This window comes from Ipomoea nil, unplaced genomic scaffold, assembly GCF_001879475.1.
Source record: "Ipomoea nil cultivar Tokyo-kokei standard unplaced genomic scaffold, Asagao_1.1 scaffold2845, whole genome shotgun sequence".
Taxonomy (NCBI): Eukaryota; Viridiplantae; Streptophyta; class Magnoliopsida; order Solanales; family Convolvulaceae; genus Ipomoea; species Ipomoea nil.
Window position 1 is genome coordinate 9,701,717 of NW_017619273.1, and position 24,703 is coordinate 9,726,419.

A 24,703-nucleotide genomic window follows, 5' to 3' on the forward strand; every position below is an offset into this window, starting at 1 on the left:
CTTCTCAGCCTTCCAGCCTCCCTTTGTGTCAGCCTTCCCTCCAGTTAGTAAGCCGACGCCTAAGCTGCAAACTTCTTTCTGTCGTCGTCGCTCCGATCCTCCACCAAAGTCGCCTCTTCTCACCTCTGCCGCCGTCGAGTCAGCGAACTCTACTTCCAGTCACCGTCACTCCTCTACCAAAGTCGCCTCTTCCCGCCTCTGTCGCCATCAAGACTGCGGACTCCTCTTCCCGTTGTTGTCACCATCACCGTCTTACAAGTTAGTTCTTTGTCAATTTTTTTTTTATATTACTCAAATCTTAAACCCTAATCCCTAAATTCCTAATTCCATTTATCCCTATTGATCTCGTAATTTCAGTCTAAATCCCTATGTTTTTCCTACTCTGTAATTTAAAGTCTAGAAGGGGCGAGGGGGGGGGGGGGGGGGGCGTTGTATAGAGTTTTTTAAAAACTTAAACTAAGTGAGTTTGAATTTCAAACTGAAATCAATTCAAATATAAGGAAATGCAAGCTTGTTGCGGAAGTCTTTGAACTTGCCAAGATAAAAATTTGTAACTAAGTTTGGTGAGTTTTTCGTGCTAGGGTTAGTTAGTTAAGTTACTTAGTTTGCATAGTCAAATAATATGGAATGTAAAGTTCAAAAGAAAGAGAGAAAGAGATATTTTTAAAATGGTTCTAAAAAGTTTCCTACCCCACTCTTCTCGTTAAACTCCAATTAAAAGAGAAGATCACTTCAGCTTTTTCGATAGCAATCCTTGAGGTAGTTACGATCTCCTAGTCAAACATATCCCTTAGTACCTTATCAAGAGCTAGCCAAGAGTAGAGGTGGGCGTTGATTTAGTTCGGGTGATTCCCAAATTTTATTTTGAATATCCAAAAATTTTGGGTAATATTTTTGACACTCTATAGCCGAACCAAATTTAATTCAGATATGTTCAGTTAGAGTGAAATTATTTATATTTTATTTTGGGTTAGTTTGAATATACCCAAAATTTTATTTTTTATCAATTTTGAGTTTTTTTAATGATTTTATTATTTTTGTATTTATATTTTTTTTTTGTATACTATCAACTAAAAGTAAGACAAAATACGCCGCCCACTCTTTGCCAAAAGTCAATTACAAAGTCACCTTGCTAGAATGATCTTCCTACTGCCTTCTTGGAAGATGGTTTGTTGTTGAGTGATAGACTTGAAATGTAAGTGTATAATTCTAGTACACATTAACCTTTGTTTGACTAATTTATTTAGTGTTGTTCTTATTAGATTTAAATTATAATTAAGTTAGTTTAAATCTCTTTTGGACCACTTGTTATCATCCAAGGTTAAATTGAGTGGATATCATGCTTTGACAAATGAAAGGGAAGTCATCAATGTTACAGTGAAGGCTTCAAACATAAAGCATGTGGCTGTCGTTTATCGAGAAAAGAGGAAAGCTAATATTAAGGATCAAGGGTGTTGATTAATCTTTGCTATAAAAGGGAAGTCACTCAAATGAGAAAGTTTCCGATTTTGAACTGCTATTCTGAGTGCATACTTTATCTACAAAGCTATCAAATTAAACTGCGTATATTATATTTTACGCTTTATTAAGAGTTTTTAATCTGAGCTACATGATCTGTACCTGGTACTGCTGAAGCTTATTTTGAAGATTGTTATGACATACACGGTTCAGTCCTGAATAGGTGTTAGGAAGGGTTATAGTGGTAAAGGCTGTGAGCCATTTGTAGTTGCCTCTTGTAATACTCCTTGGTGAACATCTATAGTGGATTGGGAAGACGTGGGTTGCCCCACAGACGTAGGGGATGCGCTCCGATCTGCGTAACAATTCTCTTGTGTTATTGTTTTATTTTATGCGCTCTATTTTCGTTACTTATATTTGCTTAACGAAAGTAATTAATGAACGCAATTGTTGCATAACATAAAATCAAGTAGAAATATAAGTTACATCTTGCATTCAAGATTCACGGTGCATTTTCAATTGGTATCAGAGCCTTCAGAATTAATTTATTAGTCTGTCGATCTGGCGATTTCGTGCCTCTTGAACTCAAGCTTTCAGCGGCTTTTATTGTTTTTCTTTATTTTGCTCATTTGTTCGATGTCACGGGTTGTTGAGTGTTACAGAATGGATCGTGTTAAGGTTCTTCCCCAGCTGACCGGCGACGATTACGCCTATTGGAAGGCTCGCACACGTACACACCTAAAAGCTCAAGGTGAAGCAGTGTGGCGGTCTGTGGTGACAGGTTGGACTCATCCGACCAAAGCCAGTACTAGCACTGATGGAACGCGAGTAGCCAAACCTGAAACCGAGTGGTCCCAAACCGAGATAACTAATGCTGGAAACAATGATAAGGCCTTAGATACGATTTACTCTCTTATGCATGAAAATCGGTTTTCAATAGTTGCAGGTATTGATTCAGCTAAAGGTGTTTGGGAGGCTCTTGAGTCAACTTACGAAGGAACTACGTCGGTGAAACAATCAAAACTGCAGCTGGTCCAGTCTGACTTTGAAGAGCTTCGGATGAATGAAGATGAGACCATCATAAACTTTCACACACGTGTACAGGAACTGGTAAATCGTGCGATGGTCCTTGGTGAACCGTTCCCGCAAGCGAAACTTGTTAAAAAAAAATCCTGAGATCCTTACCCCCGAGGTTCAGAATGAAAGTCAAGGCTATCCAGGAACATGATGGCTAGGAGAAAAAAAACAGTTACTCAGTTGATGGGAAATCTTAGAACCTATGAAATGGAAATCTTAATTGATCACACGAAAAAACAAAAAAAAATGTTGCTTTTGCCGCTGAAGAAAATAATGTTGTATCTGATTCAGATGAAACAGGTGATGACACAGTTGTCTTTTTGACTAAACAGTTTTCTAAAATTTTGAAACAGGTGTCAAAAAATTCACGCAACAAAAATTCACAAAGAGGAGCAACATCGTTCAAACCTGGCCCTAGGACAAGATCGTCAAACTCCAAGCAGGCGGTGTCACGTTCAGGGCAGTCCAAAGAAAAAACTAGCAATAAAGGAATCAAGTGCTATGAGTGTGAAGACTTTGGACGTGTACAAGCTGAGTATCCCACCTATCTCAGACGCAAAAATTCTATGTCAGCTATCACCTAGAGTGGTGACGAACCTAACGCTGAAACAAATGGATCTAATGTAGAAGAAATCTCCATTAATTTTGTTGCATTTACTGCACGTGTTGCTGGTTGTTCAGAATCTGGTGAAGGAGCTGACTCAGAGGGTGATGAATATGTCTCCGCGGAAGACTTAGAATTAAATGCGTTATCTTTTGAATTTGAGTTTAATAAGTTGTACCCCAAATGGGAAGCCCTATGAAAAGCAAATCGTAAACTAGCGAGTGAGATAGGAATTGTAACAAATGCTAGCAAAGTGTATCAAACTCAAATAGCTGATAGGGATGTACTGCTTAAAGAAGCGACTGACCGAGAAGAGAAACTGAAACAAGAAGTATAGACCCTGAAGCAGGAGCTAAGCACCTACAAACGGCAAGTCCAAATGATGGACACCACTTCAACACTTGACAAAATCCTTGATTCTGGAAGAAAAACTTCTGCAAAATATGGTTTGGGTTTCACCGGAAGCAACTCAAAGGATAAAACGGTATTCGTCAAAGCGTCTGGACCTGGTCCAGAGGACATTCCTGAATCCAGCTCAACGAAACATACCCATGGTATAGTAAGATCAAATAAGCTACATTACAAACTCTATAACCCCGTATGTCATTATTGCAGGTTGCGCGACCATACCAGACCGGAATGCTACTACTTCTATAAGGATCAAAGAATCGAGAAGTTCAGGCACAAGAACATCCAACCTTTTACCAAACAGATTTGGGTCAGAAAGACTAACTATATTTCTTTTGTCTCATTTCACACTAAAAGTGCAAGAAGAGAAGAAAAATGGTACTTTGACAGCGGGTGTTAGGAAATGCCAAATTCCTAAGTAACGTAAATGCCAGCAAAGGTGAAGTTACCTTTGGCGACGGTATTAAACGTCAGGTTACTGGCATAGGCACGCTAAATGTAGTTGGCTTGCCAAAGTTAGACAAAGTATTACTTGTTAGTGGACTTCACGCAAATCTTATAAGCATAAGTCAACTATATGACCAAAACTAGAATGTGTGCTTCGCCAAAAACAGTTGCAGTGTTTTGGACTAAACAAATCAATGCGTTATGGAAGATAAAAGGTCAACCGATAATTGCTATATTCTAACTAACAATATTTTCTGTTGCAGGTCTAGCATAGATGAAGCTGAGCTATGGCACCAAAAACTGGGTCATCTGAGTTATAGACTACTTGATAAACTAGTAAAAACAAACGATGTTCGTGGCTTACCCAAGATGAAAGTCGAGTCAACCATCTGTGGTGCCTGTCAAGCTGGGAAACATACCAAATCATCCCATCCAGCTCAACGTACCATAAACACAAGTTATTGCCTAGAATTGATCCACATGGATCTCATTGGTCCAACTCAAACAGAGAGTTTTGGAGGTAAGAAATACATACTGGTATGTGTTGATGACTTTTCACGTTTTTCGTGGGTAATTTTTCTCAGGGAAAAGTCTGAAGCACTTGAAGCGTTCAAAACAGTAACACCCCCCAAACAAGACCTATATAAAAGCCTTAACACATGCAGATTAAGCGACAAAACTAGCACAGCGGAAGATAAAAATGAAACTGGATAAAAGAAATCCAACGGGGTATCACGCCACGTCTACCAAACACGGTAAACGCTACGGCAAACAATATGCAAGTGTGTACATCTATCCCAAAACATCAATCTAACTACATCGGCGCACAGGCCACAAAAACGAGGATAAAGGTGCTAAGCTACCAGGCTCTAGACATCGCGCTCGTCTAAACATCACCTGAAAGATACAAAGATAAACATGGGACGACGCCCGGACTGTAACAACCCCCCAAAACAACAAGACTTAAAACGAGTCTTAACACCTGTTGGTCAAGCACAAAACTAGCACAACTGAAGATAAAAAGATAACTGGATAAAAGGAATCCAAAACGGGGTGTTATGCCACGTATACCACACTAGGTATACGCTACGGCGACAATCTGCAAGTGTAACACTATCCCAAAAACAACAAACTAGAACAATCTAAAGACATTGGCACACAGGCCTCAACAACACTGTCTAAAGATACAGGTGCTAAGCTACCGGCTCTAGACATCGCGCTCGACTACGCATCACCTGAAAGATACAAAGATAAACATCGGGGCGACGCCCGGTCAGCGAAAGATGCTGGTAACCCACCAATACCGTTAAGTATCATAAATAGGTATATATATAATATAAAAACCATTTTCGAAACGGAATACATATATATAAGTCAAAAGCCAAGATCAAAAGACAACACAAGACTCACCACTCACAAGGATAAAAACCGGGAACACATCCCAAACCACAAAGGTTAACCACACACAAGGATAAAGACTCACCCAACGGCAACACATGCCAAAACACCACACCACAAGCCTTCGTGACTACACACGTCACGAGAGAAGAGAACTCACCACAACAACGGCTTCACAAGCACTCGTGACATCACACATCACGAGTTGATATGCCTTCCTTATGCCCTGTTCCAACCTTATGGCTACCCCCAACCTTGTACCTTCGGTGCCAACCATTACCTCCAGAAAGCCCCTGTACAGCCAAGTCCAACCTTATTCTTCCGGGACCGTCGTCCCCCACCTATAACCACCAACGAAAACCCACCAATTTACGGCAACACATGCCCGGATAACACAATGTTATCCCCCAAACACGTGGACTCAGCCACAACTCCATGAAATCACGTCACGGCCACCACGAGGACCGCTGCAATACATTGGTGACTAGCGTCCCATACCACTAATCGTGCAATCCAGGTAGAACCACACACGCACCACCACTCACACGAAACGAACAACGGATTACAAAAGAGGTATGAAACATACTCAAACAAGAGACAGGTCACCACCCATCGACAACAACGACGCTAGCATTAAGATAATAACTAGCAAGCTCAACAACGAGGAAACTCAAGATAGTTCCGAGGAACACACAAGACACCACTCGGTTCAACGAAACACAATGATGAACACTTAGCACAATACACAACACCAAAGATCCAACATGGATACCTTCCATAAAGCTCTAGACCTACGAAACATCAAGAAGACGCTCAAATAGTTCCACAAAAGAACAACGGGAAGCCAAAATATCAAAGACCAAGATAAACAAATCACGGGGAACAAATCCCGATCTAACACCACCGTGTACCCCGCGGGTGGACCCACGGGTAGTGCCCCACAAGGCACATGTTCCCCGCGGGTAGGCCGGCGGGTGGTGCCCCGCCCGCCGTTCCGCCCGCAGGTACATCCCTGCACAACAACAAATCCCTTCGGGGATTTTCTTTTCCAAACACAAATTCAAGTCCAAAACATGCCAAAACTCACCAAGCACAACAAAATGACTTGAACCAAGGAAGATGCCAAGCAATGGCACAAAGGAAACCTAAACACAAGCTCTAGATATGCAATATCACAAGATAAATGCATAAACTCTCACATTTCATATCAAAACACAAGTAGAAGCCAAGAAATCATATATAGGTAAGCAAAATAGGTTTTGTAGAGCATGGGTTACCTCTTGAAGACCAAAAGACTCTTCTTACACCACAACAAGCTCTCCACTAAGCTCACTAGCCAAACCCATTTCAAGATCAAACCAAAAGATCATAAAGATCCAACCTTTAAGAAAAAGACAACCAAGATGGAACCAAAAAGACTAGACAAGCTTAGATCTTACCCTTCTAGATGCCAAAATAGAGGAAAGATTGAATCTTGGAAGCAAAACTTGGAATTTTGACAAAGGCTTCTTTTGGCTTGAAGAACAAGCTACTCTTGTTTTCTAGAGAGAAGGTAGAGATATTTTCTAGGAAATGTAAGGGAATGAAATGAAGAAGTCTTCTAGGTTTAGGTTACAAAACTAGCTCTTGGTGAAAAGACAAGGATACCCTTACTAACTCTTAGAAAGTGTAAGGAACAAGGGAACTCCTCTCAAAGCACTAGGTACAACACCACTTAAAGATTGACTAGTCAAATACTAGTCCTTGAGTATCAAAAATCAGGATTTTAGGAATCAATTCCTCAAAAGAAATAGAATTAATTACTCAATTAATTCATGGTTTGGAGTGTGGATTTTTGGGGTGTCACATCCTCTCCCCCTTCAAAGAAGTTTCGTCCCCGAAACTTGGGTACAACGAATTAAGAACGAAAGGTAACAAGGAAACAAAATTGTGACAAGAAGTTTCAAGAATATCGCTTTTGGTCAAAAACTCCAAAAGTTCTCACAAGGTTCCAAGGCAAAGAGAAAGACATTACGAATTCAAGGATAGGCAAGAGATCAACAAACGGATAGATTGGCATCAAGAACTCTAACCACAACACAACAACCAACTTCTAGACAACAACCAAGAACTAAACAACTAACCCAAACACCATCTAACACACTAGCTAAACAACAAGGCAACAAACAAAGCAAGCAAGCACACAAAGCACACGACAACCTAAAAAGACGAGATACCTTCCACAAACAACTCAGGGTACCGCTCCCGCATCGATGCCTCCAGCTCCCAAGTAGCTTCTTCAACCCCATGATGAGACCACCAAACCTTTACCATCCTAACAGATTTCCTGCGAGTGTCCCGAGTCTTGAAGTCCAAAATTCTGAGCGGCCTTTCTTCATAAGACAAATCTTCATCTATCGGTAACACTTCCGGTGATAAAACATGAGTCGGATCATGAACATATCTCTTGAGCTGCGATACATGAAACACATTATGCACTCTATCCAACTTCAAAGGTAACGCCAAACGGTACGCCAAACTCCCAATCCTCTCCAGGATTTCATACGGGCCTATAAACCTAGGGCTCAACTTCCCTTTCTTCCCAAACTGCATTACTCCCCGGGTGGGAGATACCTTCAACCAAACCTTATCCCCAACTGAAAATTCCACCTGTCTTCTAGCCAAGTCGGCATAAGACTTTTGACGATTCTGAGCCGCTTTCATCCTTTCTTGAATCTGTTTAACTTTCTCGGATGTGTCCAACAAGTATTGTGGCCCCAACACTATCGGATTAACAAGATCCTCCCAACAAAGCGGACTGCGACACTTCTGTCCATAGAGAGCCTCATAAGGTGCCATGCGAATACTCGAATGATAACTGTTGTTGTAAGAAAACTCTATCAAATCCAAATGGTCCTCCCAAGATCCTTGAAAATCTAACATACACGCTCTCAACAAATCCTCGATAGTCTGTATAGTCCTTTCTGTTTGTCCATCGATGTCTGGGTGGAAAGCTGTACTGAGACTCAACTTAGTTCCAAGAGCTGCTTGCAAAGATTTCCAAAATTGAGATAAGAACCTTGAATCCCTATCGGAGACAATATCCCTCGAAACTCCATGATACTTTACCACTTGGTTGACATAAGCTTGAGCCAACTGTGTCATTGTCCAGGTCTCCTTCATTGCGATGAGGCGAGCAGTCTTGGTCAAACGATCAACTATCACCCAGATTTTGTCCTTACCCGAACGGGTCGTCGGTAATCCTCCCACGAAATCCATAGATATAGAATCCCATTTCCCTTGTGGAATTTCTAACGGTTGTACCAACCCCTTAACCTTACAACGTTCCGCTTTTACTTTCTGACAGTTAAGGCATTTCCCAACAAACTCTGCAACTTCCTTCTTCATGTTAGGCCACCAGAAGAAGCCCTTCACATCCTTGTATAACTTGTCTCCTCCGGGATGAACCAAATAGGGTGTATTATGACCTTCTTCCAAAATCCGTTACTTCCACTGATCACATGACGTGGGTATGCACACACGGCTTTTGTACCTCAACACCCCATCCGCGGATAACTCAAACGGTCCACCTTTTCCTCTAGCTAGGTCGTCCCTTACCTTGGTCAAGAACATATCCTTTTGCTGCTCTTCCTTGATCTCTCCCAGAAACGTAGGTACAATCCTTAAGTTATAACAACGAACTTCTGCCTCCACATCTCCTTGTTCCACCACTTCCAAACTCATCCGTTGGAGCTCCTTGCAAAGCTCATCCGCCACCACCCAAATAGAGCTAGCGTTATGCTTCGATTTCCGACTTAGGGCGTCAGCCACTACATTAGCTTTTCCTTCATGATACTGAATATCTAACTCATAGTCCTTGATGAGTTCTAACCACCTTCGCTGCCGCATATTGAGATCCTTTTGGGTGAAGATATATTTGAGACTCTTGTGGTCCGTGAATATCTTGCAATGCACCCCATAGAGATAATGCCTCCAAATTTTCAAAGCAAACACCACAGCGGCCAATTCCAAATCATGTGTAGGGTAGTTCTCTTCGTGAACCTTAAGCTGACGTGAGGCGTAAGCAATCACTCTCCCGTTCTGCATCAACACACAACCTAGACCCTTCTTGGACGCGTCACTGTATACCTCAAAACCTTCCGTCCCTGACGGTAAAATTAAGACTGGTGCAGACGTGAGCCTCTCCTTCAACTCTCGGAATGCTAACTCACAAGCTTGATCCCAAACGAAAGGCACTTCTTTTCTTAACAACTTAGTCAACGGTTGAGCCACCTTGGCAAAATCCAAAACAAACCTCCGATAATAACCTGCTAACCCAAGAAAACTTCTTACTTCCGACACTGTTGAAGGTGCAGTCCATTCCTTTACTGCCCGTATTTTGTCTAGATCTACAGAAATCCCTCTGCTATCAATCACATGGCCTAGAAACGTCACACTGTCTTTCCAAAACTCGCACTTAGAAAACTTGGCATACAACTGCTTTTCCCGCAAGATTTGAAGTACCGTCCGGAGGTGTCCAACATGTTCCTCCTTATCTTTTGAATAAACCAAGATATCGTCGATGAACACGATTACAAAATCGTCGAGGTGGGGTTTGAACACTCTATTCATCAGATCCATAAAAACTGCAAGAGCATTAGTCATCCCAAACGGCATAACTGTAAACTCGTAGTGACCGTACCGAGTCCGAAACGCAGTCTTAGGGATATCCTTGTTTGCTACTCTTATCTGATGGTACCCTGACCTCAAGTCAACTTTGGAGAACACTCCTGCGCCACGTAGTTGATCAAACAAGTCATCTATTCTTGGAAGAGGGTATTTATTCTTAATGGTAACTTGATTCAGCTCCCGGTAATCGATACACAACCTCATACTCCCGTCCTTCTTCTTCACAAACAACACCGGAGCTCCCCAAGGCGATGCACTTGGCCGGATATAACCCTTGTCAAGGAGTTCTTGCAACTGAGCCTTCAATTCTTGCATTTCTGGCGTAGCCAAACGATATGGGGCTTTAGAGATGGGTGCAGTGCCTGGCACGAGATCCACTGAAAACTCCACTTCCCTAGCAGGCGGCATACCCGGTATTTCTTCGGGAAAAACGTCAAGAAACTCACGGACTATAGGTATCGTATGAGCCACTTCCTCCTTTGCCTCCAAGTTCTCGACGGAACACAAGTACACATCATTGCCCTTGTCCATGTACCTCTTCATCTTTACTATAGACACTAGTTTAATTCCGGGTTCTTCCATCCTTCCACGGTATGACACTCTTTTCCCGCTAGGTCCTCGTAGCACTATCTTCTGATCTTTGCACAAGATTTTGGCTCTAAACCGCCCCAACCAGTCCATACCTAGGACCACATCCATCCCGTCCAAGTCGTACTGGATTAGATCACTAGGAAACTCTTCACCTTTGATACAGATCTTGATGCCCTCAAAAAGACGGTCACACACCCTAACTTCTCCTGACGCTACCTTCACATTAAACCTCACTCCAGCGCCCCCAGATAAGCCCAACTTCTTCACGAGGCTGGGTGATATAAACGAGTTAGATGCCCCTGAATCAAACAAGACTGTTGCTGGCACAGATTGCACGAGGAAGGTTCCCACTACTACGTCACTGTCACTTGTTCGGACTTCATTTAAGGTGAGCACCCTCTCTTGAGATGACCCTACCGTCGGATGATGAACCTCTATCCCTCCATACTCTCATATATCACGGAGTACCGGCACAGAAGCTGCACTAGAACTTACTCTTGGGACGTACCACTCCGGATCCACCGTTCAACTACCCCCGAAGCACTGCTAGATTCGGCCAACCGAGATCTCTTAACCACTTCACTCACATCTTCAAACACTGCGGTTCGCTGGCGAGGAGGCATCACAGACTTCTGCTACAACAACAAGGTTACCAAAAGAGCAAGCAAGCAAGCAAGACAGAAAGCAACGCACATCTCACCGCGCAACTTAGAGTCCTAAGCCTAACACTTAGCTTCTTAAGGTCGCTTAGAAGTCTCAAAACACACTTAAACACTTAGAAAGTCTAGACTCAACTCTTCCTAGGCTCTAAACCAAGGTTCACACATAGGCTCTGATACCAACTGTAACACCCCCCCAAAACAACAAGACTTAAAACGAGTCTTAACACCTGCAGATCAAGCACAAAACTAGCACAACGGAAGATAAAAAGATAATTGGATAAAAGGAATCCAAAACGGGGTGTTATGCCACGTATACCACACTAGGTATACGTTACGGCGACAATCTGCAAGTGTAAAACTATCCCAAAAACAACAAACTAGAACAATCTAAAGACATTGGCACACAGGCCTCAACAACACTGTCTAGACCTACGAAACATCAAGAAGACGCTCAAATAGTTCCACAAAAGAACAACGGGAAGCCAAAAGATCAAAGACCAAGACAAACAAATCACGGGGAACAAATCCCGATCTAACACCACCGTGTACCCCGCGGGTGGACCCACGGGTAGTGCCCCACCCGTGGACCTGCCCGCGGGTACACTACCCACAAGGCACATGTTCCCCGCGGGTAGGCCGGCAGGTGGTGCCCCGCCCGTCGTTCCGCCCGCGGGTACATCCCTGCACAACAACAAATCCCTTCGCGGATTTTCTTCTCCAAACACAAATTCAAGTCCAAAACATGCCAAAACTCACCAAGCACAACAAAATGACTTGAACCAAGGAAGATGCCAAGCAATGGCACAAAGGAAACCTAAACACAAGCTCTAGATATGCAATATCACAAGATAAATGCATAAACTCTCACATTTCATATCAAAACACAAGTAGAAGCCAAGAAATCATATATAGGTAAGCAAAATAGGTTTTGTAGAGCATGGGTTTCCTCTTGAAGACCAAAAGACTCTTCTTACACCACAACAAGCTCTCCACTAAGCTCACTAGCCAAACCCACTTCAAGATCAAACCAAAAGATCATAAAGATCCAACCTTTAAGAAAAAGACAACCAAGATGGAACCAAAAAGACTAGACAAGCTTAGATCTTACCCTTCTAGATGCCAAAATAGAGGAAAGATTGAATCTTGGAAGCAAAACTTGGAATCTTGACAAAGGCTTCTTTTGGCTTGAAGAACAAGCTACTCTTGTTTTCTAGAGAGAAGGTAGAGATATTTTCTAGGAAATGTAAGGGAATGAAATGAAGAAGTCTTCTAGGTTTAGGTTACAAAACTAGCTCTTGGTGAAAAGACAAGGATACCCTTACTAACTCTTAGAAAGCGTAAGGAACAAGGGAACTCCTCTCAAAGCACAAGGTACAACACCACTTAAAGATTGACTAGTCAAATACTAGTCCTTGAGTATCAAAAATCAGGATTTTAGGAATCAATTCCTCAAAAGAAATAGAATTAATTACTCAATTAATTCATGGTTTGGAGTGTGGATTTTTGGGGTGTCACAGCCTGGTCAGCGAATAATGCTGGTAACCCACCAATACCGTTAAGTATCATAAATAGATAGATATAAGTCATAAAACCATTTTCGAAACGGAATACATATATATAAGTCAAAACCAAGATCAACTGTCAACACAAGACTCATCACTCTCAAGGATAACACGGGAACACATCCCAAACCACAAAGGTTAACCACACACAAGGATAAAGACTCACCTAACGGCAACACATGCCACAATAACACAAGCCTCCGTAACTACACACGTCACGAGAGAAGATCACACAACGCTGGGTTACAAGCCCTCGCAACATCACCCATCACGAGTTGGTATGCCTTCCTTATGCCCTGTTCCAACCTTATGGCTACCCCCAACCTTGTACCTTCTTTTCCAACCATTACCTCCAGGACCCCTGTACTTCTTAGTCTAACCTTATTCCCCCGGGACCGTCGTCCCCCACCAACAACCACCAACGAACACCACCAATCACGGCAACACATGCCCGGATAACACATGTTATCCCCCAAAAACGTGGACCCATCACTCAGGCCACAACTCCATAATCACGTCACGGCCACCATGAGGACCGCTGTAATACCTTGGTGACTAGTGTCCCATACCACTAATCGTGCAATCCAGGTAGAGCCACACACGCACCACCACTCACACGAGAGTCAAACAACGGATCACAACGAAGGTATGAAACATACTCAATCAAGGAATGGGTCACAACCCAATGACAACAACAATGGATAACACAAGTTATCATCAACCAAACGGAAGGTACAAACAACACACACGCTAGCATTAAGACAACAAACTAGCATGCTTATCAACGGGGAAACTCAAGATAGTTCCGAGGAACACACAAGACACCTCTTAGTCCAACGAAACACAATGTTGAACACTTAGCATGATTCAAGACACCAAAGTCCTACATGGATACCTACCATATAGTTCTAGACGTACGAAACATCAAGAAGACACTCAAATAGTTCCACAAAAGAACATCGGGAAGTCAAAAGACCAAATACCGAGTCAAAAGAATCACGGGGAACAAATCCCGAACAAACACCACTCGTGTACCCGCGGGTGGACCCACGGGTAGTGCCCCACCCATGGTTCCGCCTGCGGGAACACCATCCCACAGGCTATATACCCGAGGGTAGGCCGGCGGGTGGTGCCCCTCCCGCCGTTCCGCCCGCGGGAACAGCCCTGTTCCACAACAAATCCCTTCGAGGATTTTCTTCTCCAAACACAAATTCAAGTCTAAAACATGCTAAATTTCACCCAATACAACAAAATGACTTGAATCATGGAAAATACCAAGCAATGGCATAAAAGAACCCTAAACACAAGCTCTAGATATGCAATATCACAAGACAAATGCATAAACCCTCACATTTCATAGCAAAACACATGTAGAATCCAAGAAATCACATATAGGTAAGCAAAATAGGTTTTCTAGAGCATGGGTTACCTCTTGAAGACCAAAAGACTTCACTTTACACCACAACAAGCTCCCCACAAGGCTTACTTTCCAAACCCACTTCAAGATTAAACCAAAAGATCATAAAGATTCTACCTTTAAGAAAAAAACAACTAAGATGGAACCAAAAACACAAGATGAACTTAGATCTTACCCTCCTAGATGCCCAAATAGGTGAAAGGTTGAATCTTTGAAGCAAATCTTGGAATCTTGACAAGGGTCTCAACTTGGCTTGGAGAATAAGCTACAATTCTTTTCTAGAGAGAAGGTAGAACTATTTTCTAGGAATTGTAGGGAATGAAATGAAGAAGTCTTTAGGTACGACGAATTAAAAGCGAATAGTGAAAAGGACACGAAATTGTGACAAGAAGTTCAAGGACAACTCTTTTGGTCAAAGACTCCAAAAGAACTCACAAGGATTCCCAAGGCAAAGAAGAAGGCATTTCAAATTCAAGGATTGGCAAGAGGTCAACAAACGGATAGATTGAGCATCAAGAACTCTAACCTCAACACAACCACCAACTTCTAGACAACAACCAAGAACTAAACTACTAACTCCAAACACCACTATCAAACTAGCTAAATAACAAAGCAACAAACAGAACAAGCAAGCACACAAAGCACACCACAACCTATCACCAAGCTAACAACGGCTAAGAAAGAAACAACATGGAAAAAGAGAACGGGGTTACCGCAACACAAACTAAAACTCCTCGCTCTCCGACTCCTCAGCCTCTTCGGACTCCTCTTCGTCTTCGTCCCTGTGGCTAGAACTGGCTTCAATCTGGTCTAGCCTCTGATGCACTGCGACGAACTGCGCCTTCACAAACGCAAAGCCTTCGGCGATCATGCTGTTCTGCTGACGAAGCAAGGTGACAACGTCGTGCTCCCTCTTCGTGCGAGCTTCCTTCCTTCTCCGGCTTTCCTCACTGTCCGAATCACTTTCTTCAGCTTCGGCGGCTTCCGGTGCTCCTACATCTTCTTCTTGGTCTGCTTCCTCCTCAGCTTCTTCATCACCGCCCAAACTCTGGACTGCGAGGCTCAACTTCCTGGCATGGATCCCAAGCTCAGCCGCTAACTCCGCCCTCTCATCAGGTGCTTTCCTTGCAACCTCTTCTAGCGTGATGTACTCACCATCATCCAACCGAAATAGATTACAACTCCGGAGATTGGTGGTATCCAACACCATCTTTCCTACGGCCTTTGGGAGGCAACCGTCCACACTGACACCTTTCTTGACCAAGATCCAACTCAACACCATCCCATACGGCAAGCTCTTCCGATTGTGATCCCGGCAAAACACCATGTGTTGCATCATCAAAGCAGGCAGGTTGAACTTAACCATATTCTTCAGACAGAAAGCAAAGGTGTACTCCAACTTACCCAACAAACTGCTCTTGTTGTTATTCGGCAACAAACAATCTGACACCAACATCACCAGGATCCTTTGCTCCGCAGACAACCACTTCTTCTCCGGCCTAGAGCCTTGAGTGAAACCACTCGTACGGCCCAACAGATAGCTCAAATAGTCACGGTACCCCATGGTATCCGTACTAACCCAAGAATGACCACTATACTGAGCCACTCCGGTAGCAGACAAACTCAACAACTGAGCCAACCTCTTCTTAGACAACACAACCTTCACACCTCTCACCTTAGAGGTGATCTCCAACTTATCGCCTCCTTTGTCACAACCATGTGACGATAAAACTCTTTCACCAAACTCGGGTAAGTCTCGGCCCTTATGGCGAGAAACCCATCCAACAAACCTTGATACCTAAACATATCCAACAAAGAGCTAGGGAAAGATTCCGGATCAAAAGCTTTACCTTCAAGAATGAGGTAATAGGTATCCACCCATTCCTCTTTCCTTGCCAAACTTGACCTTCTAGACATGATTGAAGATGACCCAAAGCTCAACAAAAAGGACCCAAGGCTTCTCCTTTTTCTCTTCTCACTCTCGCTGCTCTCTCTCTCTCTCTCTCGGCGACGCGACGGCTCCGGCTGCTGTGACGACGAACAGCGGCGAGGCAGTGGCTCGGCGACGGGCAGGTGGTGGTGGCAGTGAAGCTACGGGGAGGGGTGGGTGCTGGGTGGTCTTACGGGTAGAAAGAAAGGAAGGAGAAAAGAAAGGAAATTTTAGGGATTTTGGGTGAAATTGGGGAAAAAGATGATTTAATTTGGGGATTTTGGGTAAAGTGGGAATTTATGGTTTAGATGGAATTAGAATTGGTTAAGTTTCAAGAAAAACAATTGGCTCAAGTGGTTTAGAGGTTGGGTTGACAAAAATTAGGCTTGGGTTCGGAACTCAAAGGTTACAATTAAACATTAGGCTTAGCTTTTAAGCTACACAAGGAAAGGTTCTTGGTAAGAATTTTTGCTATTTTCCAATTCAAAGAATACTTGGAAAATTTAGGAAGTGCACAAGGAATTGTTGTAAGAACAACCAAGTACAAGGGTTGATTGCTAACTTCACAACGAAGCTCATATACCAACTAAAGAAATTACTTAGCAAGAAGAGTCTATACTAAGCTTCAAAAGAAATTGAAATTAATATAGACGTTTGAATTTGGTAACGTTGAAACAGACGTTGTGACACAAATATTTATAACGCAGTTTCGGGCAAGCAGCCCTAATCTGCGAGGCACTTCTCAAATTGAGAATTTGCCTAAATCCACTAAAAGCTCAATATTTAAAGTACACTTTGTTTAGGGAACGGGGGTTACACAATATGATTTCCTATCAAGCTATTGAGACCTAAACACTTGTACTACTTTTCAAGGGGATTTGGGTATCTCTCTCAATTACTCTTGTGCTCACGATTAGGTGTTGAAAGCGTGTCTTGATGAGTTGTTTGGAGCAGCTCCTTTTATAGGTCAAGAGATGAGATATTGATGGGATTGGGATTGCCGATCCTCTTTGGATTAGGAATATAAATCCTAAGATACGTTTGATTAAGAATTCCTTGTTTGACTAGAATTTGACAATATGTCTTATGTCAACACTCTCCCCCTTTGTCAAATTTTAGCAAAAACCTTGTTCCCCTTTTTTTTTTTTTTTTTTTTTTCAATCTAGAGTTAACACGTGGAGGCGTCTCCCCCTAGATCAGTGGATCTCCCCCTTAAATTGTGGTGGTAAATGTTGGAGATCATTTTAGTACTTATGTCTGATTCTCTTAAAAGAGAGTTTGCCTGTTGTTTGATTCTTCTAGTTGTGTCTGCCAATTAGTACAAAAAAAAAAACAGAGAATAAAAAGGTGGTCTTGTTCTGCTTGTCTTTCATTCTTCTAGTTGTGTCTGCTAGTTTAGCTAATTCAGTTAGCACCAAAAAAAAACCAAAAGACAAAAAGTGGTCTTTGTCTTGTTCTGCTTGTCTGTCAATCTTCTGATGCACAAAAGTGGGGACAGCCAAAAGAAGGTCTACCTGCCTACTGGTCTTTTTTTCGGTAGGCAGCACAAAATACATAACCACCCTATTAGTAGACAACATAAAATAAGTCTGTTTTCTCCCCCTTTTTTGCTAAAACTAGTTGTCTGGTTCTGGTGTTGAAACAGGTGTTTCAGCATCTCTTTCTTGGTTGTCTTCTTCTGATCCTTGGTTTTGATCTTGATTATCTTCATTTTCTGTTTCTTGAGAGTGTTCTTGGATATCTTCTCCTGTTCCTTGCTTTTGGTTTTCTTCAATTTCTTCCTTTAGTACTGCCAGCCATTCTATTATTTCAGCTCTTTCTTCCTTGATGATCATGTGTTTTCTTAGAAGATGTTTTTCTGAGGCTTCTAATTCTGTCAGTCTGCCTTCAAAGTAAGTGATCAGTGTCTTTGAATCAAGTGGGTTATTCTTTGGGGCTGTGGATTTAAGATCATTTTGGTGGTTTCCCTTTCTTAGGTTAACAGTTGTGTTGAAGTTCTTGACAGTGGTCATGGGTCCTTGAGTCTTGAGGCCCTGTTTTGCCAGGATTGAAGAAATGAGATTTGGAAAGACTAGGGAATTGTTGGATTTGGTATTTTCTGCTAAATTTGTGACTTGTGTATGAATGATGGAACCCATGTTGATTTTCACTCCTTTTCCTATCTTGTATAACAGTTCTGCTAAGGTCCATTTCACTGTGGATTCATGGAGTGAGGGCATCCAGTTTGCAAGGGCTATCTTCTGTAGGATTGCATACTTGCTGGTCAGAGAGGCTGCTTTGATTTTGTTCTTTTCAAAGCTAACATTTCCTGCTGTGAGTTCCTTGGCTACTTGTTCACTGTTTAGTTCAGTCTCTTGTTCAATCTCAGATGTTCCAAGGTATCTGTTGATGATGTCTGGTGTGAAGTCATAGAAATTGCCCCTTACATATACCTTTCCATACAGAGGACTGCTAGGTGTGGAGATGGTTTTTGTCATATTGCAGTAGAACTCCTGTATAACTTGTTCATCATAAGGTTCAATATTGGTCACTGTTTCCAGGAGTTGGTTTGTGATCAGTATTTCTTGGATCTGTTCTGGATTGTCTAGCTTATCTATGGGAAGCAGTTTTTGACTGATGATTTTCCTTTCTACTATTCTTTTCCATAGGCTTACTGCTTCTTTTCTCATAAATGTTGTACTGTGGGGTTTTGGTAGGGATGCCATGTCAGCACTAATACCTACTTTCTGTTTTCCCTTTTCCTTGCTGGACAGTTTATGCCTTTTGGTGGTTGGTTGCTTCTTTTGTTTTTCTTTCTCCTTGGTAGTTAGCTGGGACTTCTTTTGGGCTCAGGTTCTTACTCTTTCATCACTATGAGTATCATTATCTGCATTAGGTGTCCAGTCTTGTTCATCCTCTGTTTGTGTCCTTTTTGATTTCTTGGTTTTTGAGGGTTTAGGTGGGATATTTGGTTTTCGTTGAGGGGGTCCTGCCCGTATTGGAAAATCATTTGGCCTTTTGGCCCTGGGATCAGCCCGTTCATACGGGTCAGTCATCTTCCTCTTTCTAGGGTTTCTGTTGACCCAAGGAATTGAAATTGGGGTTTCTTCGATTGGGGTTTGTTCATCATTTGTAGGACTGGGGAGACGATTCACCTCATGATTTTGAGAGTCTTCTTGTCCCTCATTATCAGTCTCTCTTGGATTTTCTTCATCTACAGAGCTAACATAGGAGCCCAGATCAGGTTCCCAGCCTTGATTTATGGCAAACCGGAGTTGTACCACTAAATCATTTGGATCAACAATCCTATTATCCCCGAAATCAGCCGCAATGGGCATGGGCATGGGGATTTCCTCACGATCTGCTAGAGAGAGATTTGGGTTACCTGGTGGGTTGCTCTGTTCTTGGGGTTCACCGAACGGTACTCTGGCTATCGGAACAGGATTCGTTGCAATGTTGGGATTTTCGTCTTCGACACATACCGGGTTCGAGGACTCTCCGGTGCCGGTGTAGTTTGAGGTACCCTTAGTTGTTGCTTTTCGTGGTATCTTTCCCATCCTTTGATTTCGTGTTCTTACCATTGTTCCTGTTGTGTGAAGGTTTGAGATGAGTGAGAAGGTCACAGATGGGTGTTTGAGTGGAGTCGGGTAAGGATGATGATTCAGAAACAGGGCTTTTGTTTTGGATGGGAATTCGGGTTTGGGTCTTTTTGTGATGGGCTGGTTTTGATTAGTGGGTTTATTTGGTGAATATGGCCCATGTGTTTCTATTTGTTTGATGTGTATCATAAGATACATAGGCCTATTTCGGCCCTAAGCTTTGTATACCGGTTTCCATCTAGTGCTTTGGTTAAAATATCTGCTAGTTGTTTTTCTGTACTTATGTGAGTAAGAATGATGATTTCATCTTCTACTAATTCCCTTATGAAGTGATGCCTGATGTCAATGTGTTTTGTCCTTGAGTGTTGAACTGGATTTTTTGAGATGTCTATTGCGCTTTTATTGTCGCAGTGGATTGTCATGGTTGTTTGTTGTATTCCATAGTCCTCTAGCATTTGTTTCATCCAAAGTAATTGTGTGCAACAGCTGCCTGCAGCAATGTATTCAGCTTCTGCTGTGGATAAGGAAATAGAGCTTTGTTTTTTGCTTATCCATGATACTAGGTTTGTGCCTAGGAAAAAACATCCACCTGACGTGCTTTTTCTATCATCTATGTTACCTGCCCAGTCAGCATCACAATAGGCTGAGAGATGTTGATTGGTATCAAAGGAATACCATATCCCTAGGTCAGATGTCCCTTTAACGTATTTAATGATTCTTTTGACTGCTTTTAAGTGTTGCCCGGTTGGGTTGGCTTGGTATCTTGCACAGATCCCTACTGCAAAGCTTAGATCTGGTCTGCTAGCGGTTAAATATAGCAATCCTCCTATCATGCTTCGATATAAGGTTTGTTCAATTGGTTTTCCTTCTGAATCTCTTGATATTCTTTCTGTTGTTGGAACAGGTGTTCTGACAGCTTTGCTTTCTTCTAGGCCAAACCTTTTGACTAAATTCTTGGCATATTTGCTTTGTGATATGAAGATTCCATTGTCTTGTTGTCTGATTTGTAGGCCAAGAAAGTAATTTAATTCTCCTACCATGCTCATCTCAAATTCTCCTTCCATGTTTGTAATGAACTGGTCCTTGTAGGTTTTGAGTGTTGATCCAAAAACTATGTCATCTACGTATATTTGAGCGATGACAATGTTTTGCTCATAGTGTTTGACAAACAAGGTTTTATCCACACTTCCTCTCTTGTAGCCCTTTTTGATTAGAAAGCCAGTGAGTCGTTCATACCAGGCACGTGGTGCTTGTTTTAGGCCGTATAAGGCTTTATTTAGTTTAAACACATTTTGTGGATAGTGAGGGTCTTCAAATCCTTTTTTTTTTGTGCAACATAGACTTCTTCCTTTAAATATCCATTCAAGGCTGTTTTTACGTCCATTTGGTATAACTTTATCTTGAGGATGCATGCTATTGCTATGAGAAGTCTGATTGACTCTATTCTGGCTACTGGGGCGAAAGTTTCCTCAAAATATGTTCCTTCTACTTGGGTGTATCCTTGTGCTACTAGACGGGCTTTGTTTCGTATGATGTTTCCTAGCTCATCTGTTTTATTTTTGTAAATCCATTTTGTCCCTATAATATTGGCATGTTCCGGTTTAGGGACTAACTCCCAAACATTGTGTCTTTCAAATTGTTGTAATTCCTCTTGCATGGCTTCTACCCAGAATTCATCTTTTAGGGCTTCCGTGATGTTTTTGGGTTCAATTTTCGAGGTGTAGCAGTAGTCATAGTCTCCTTCTTCAATTTTTTGATAGTCTCGTTTCTTTCCTCTAGTCCTGATTCCTTCATTTAGTCCTCCTATGATGTTTTCTATTGGATGATTTTTCTGTACCCTGGTTTCATCAGTGGTGTGGATTTCTTCTTTTTCTTCAAGGTCTACAGCTTCTTCTTTTTCTAATGTTTCTGGTTCTGATTTATGGTTGTGTGATGTTGGAACTGCTGTTTCAACCCCAGTTATCTCTTCATCATTTTTGGGAAAATCTTCTGTTGTGTCATTGACCACAACATTGATAGACTCCATGACAGTGTTTGTCCTAAGGTTATATACTCGGTATGCCCGGCTGTTTGTGGAGTATCCTAGGAAGATTCCTTCATCTCCTTTGATATCAAACTTTCCCAATGGTTCTCTATCTTTTTTAATATAACATTTGCTTCCAAACACATGTGTGTGTTTTAAATTTGGTGTTCTTCCTTTCCAGATTTGATATGGTGTCATGTTGATTTCTTTTCGAATGAATACTCGGTTTATCAAGTAGCATGCTGTGTTAACTGCTTCTGCCCAGAATCTTGATGGAAGTCTTTTGTGATTTAAGAGGACTCTTGCCATTTCTTGGATGGTTCGATTCTTTCGTTCAACTACCCCATTTTGTTGGGGTGTTTTTGGTGCGGAGAACTCATGATGAATTCCATTTTCTGTGCAGTATTCTTTGAATTTTGTATTCTCGAACTCTCTTCCATGATCACTTCTTAGGCGAATAATTTTTCCTATTCTTCCCTCTTTTTCATTTTGAATTTTGATAATGAGGGTTTTGAATGTTGCAAATGCTTTAGATTTTTCTCTAAGAAAGTTTACCCATGTGAATCTTGAGTAGTCATCAACTGTTACATAGACATATCTTTTTCCCCCTATGCTTTCTGTCTGAGTTGGTCCAAACAAGTCCATGTGTAGTAGTTCTAGAATTCTAGAAGTGTATATTCCTGAGGTCTTCTTATGGGCTGTTCGGGTTATTTTGTTTTCAAGGCATGCATCACATTTTTTATTATCATCTATGTCAAGTGTTGGAACTCCTCGATAGGCTCCCTTCTTTAAACCCTTTTTCATGTCATGAAAGTTTATATGACCCATTCGTTGGTGCCATAGCTGTGTTTGATTGACGGTTGTCTGTAAGCAAGATAGATCACCATCCCATTGCAACTATCTTTTGTGAATTCCACTTTAAGTTCATCTTCACATAGTTGACTTATACTAATCAGGTTTGCTTTTAACCCTTGTACTAGGAAGACTTTTGTCAGTTTTGGCAGTCCATGTACATTCAGGATTCCATTTGCAACAATTTTTCCTTTTCCTCCATCTCCAAAGGTAACATATCCTTCATCTTTATAGTGTATGTTCTCTAAATTTTCTGGATTTCCAGTCATATGCCTGGAACATCCACTGTCAAAATACCATATATCTTGCTCTTTGTTTGTTTTGGAAGTGTATGCAACATTTTGGTCTTTTCTTACCCAGATTTTCTTGCTGTTATTTCTGTTGTGTGGTGGCCATGCCCTGTTGTTTTGTCTGTAGTAATAGTCGTTTTGTCTTTTGTAGCAATGTGTTTTGATGTGTCCTAGTTTGTGACAATAGTAGCACCTTATTCTTCTTCGATGTCGGAAGTGCTGTTGCGACACTTCCTGTATTTCAGGTTGGTTATTCTCACTGGTGTCCGTGCTTGGAGTCCCGGGTCTTTCGGTAAGCTCCTTAATTTCTTGTAGCAGTTTTGTTTCTCTGTTCTTGAGGTCAAGTAGTTCGTTCTGGGCTTCTTTGTATTGTTTCTCTATTCGCTCTTTTTCATTATTTAAATAGTGATTATCTTCCATGAGTTCCAAATTTTTCTTGATGATTTGCTCCCATTTGGCATTTAGTTGAGTGTATGCCTCTAGTAACTCTTGCATGTCATCACTATTGTTGTCTTCATGACTAGCAGTGAATGCTACGAAGTTCGTGTTGTTATCATCTTCTTCACTATCTGAGTCATCGCTCAGAATCGTTATATATGTTTTATTTTTCCTTTTCAAGTATGTAGCACATTCTGACTGAATGTGTCCAAAGCCTTTGCATTCATAGCATTGTATTCCTTCAGTAATTGCATTATCTCTTTTCTTTGGATTGGACGGTTTCTGATTTGTAGAATTTACTTGGTTGTTTGAGAAATTTTTATTCCTGGATTTATTAAACTTCTTGAGAACTCGGTTAAAGTTCTTCGTTAGTAGTGCAATTGACTGTTCCATGGTTTCTGAATCAGTTTCTGAGTTCTCTTCTTGTCTGGACTGTAATGCTATTCCTTTTCCATTGTTTTTCTGACCTTGTAGCATCTCCAGTTCATAGGTTTGAAGATTTCCTATTAGGTCACTTAGTCTGTATGTATTCAGATCTTTATGTTCTTGAATAGCGGTGACTTTCATTTGGAATCTTCCGGGTAGTGAGCGTAGAACCTTTTTTACGATCCTATGTTCGGGTATAGGTTCGCCTAGGTTGAACGCATCTCCGGATATACTTAAGACTCTGGCACTGAATTGGGTGATGCTTTCTTCCTCTCCCATTTTCAGGTTTTCAAATTCGGTTTGTATCATCTGAAGCTTAGATTGTCTTACAGTTGTGTTTCCCTCATGATGATCGCACAATATACTCCACGCAATTTTGGCTATGCGTGTTGACGCAATTAGTTTAAAAGTGTCACTGCTCCATATATTGCATTCATAGCCTTTGAGTTGAAGTCATATTCAGTATTCTCTTCTTCGCTCCAATCAATTCTAGGTTTTGCATTCCCTTTATCATCAACTGGAGTTTTCCATTCGTTTTCTATTGCATTTCAGACGCCTTCTCCTTGTGCTAGAATGTATATCTGCATTCGAGCTTTCCAGTAGGAGAAGTTTGTGCCAAGTAGAGCCGGGGGTCTATTGTTTGAAAGACCTTCTCTTGGGAACTCCATTTGGATCCTGCTGGTAACTTGAGCAGACCTGCTCTGATACCAATTGAAATTAATATAGACGTTTGAATTTGGTAACGTTGAAACAGACGTTGTGACACAAATATTTATAACGCAGTTTCGGGCAAGCAGCCCTAATCTGCGAGGCACTTCTCACATTGAGAATTTGCCTAAATCCACTAAAAGCTCAATATTTAAAGTACACTTTG

General features: G+C 41.7%; 2 protein-coding genes across 2 annotated transcripts; both read right to left on the reverse strand.

The window, feature by feature from the left end:
* Positions 1-17,838: 17,838 nt before the first annotated feature.
* Positions 17,839-18,927, reverse strand: LOC109159961. The gene has a single exon (XM_019308075.1). The coding sequence runs from the start codon at positions 18,925-18,927 to the stop codon at positions 17,839-17,841; it is 1,089 nt and encodes a 362-aa protein (XP_019163620.1).
* A 3,711-nt stretch (positions 18,928-22,638) lies between these two features.
* On the reverse strand, positions 22,639-24,108 carry LOC109159962. The gene is made up of 2 exons (XM_019308076.1): positions 23,159-24,108; positions 22,639-22,948 (listed from the first exon to the last, which is right to left on the reverse strand). Exons 1-2 carry the CDS (start codon positions 24,106-24,108, stop codon positions 22,639-22,641), a joined length of 1,260 nt encoding a protein of 419 aa, XP_019163621.1.
* Between the last annotated feature and the right edge of the window lie 595 nt (positions 24,109-24,703).

What these genes read in the sequence shown, in the direction of transcription:
- LOC109159961 (XM_019308075.1), bottom strand. Translation starts at nt 18,927, where the DNA reads ATGGCATCCCTACCAAAACCCCACAGTACAACATTTATGAGAAAAGAA.
- LOC109159962 (XM_019308076.1), bottom strand. Translation starts at nt 24,108, where the DNA reads ATGGGAGAGGAAGAAAGCATCACCCAATTCAGTGCCAGAGTCTTAAGT. An exon ending in CGACATCGAAGAAGAATAAG is followed by an intron (nt 22,949 to 23,158) that starts GTGCTACTATTG and finishes TGGATGTTCCAG; the next exon opens with GCATATGACTGGAAATCCAG.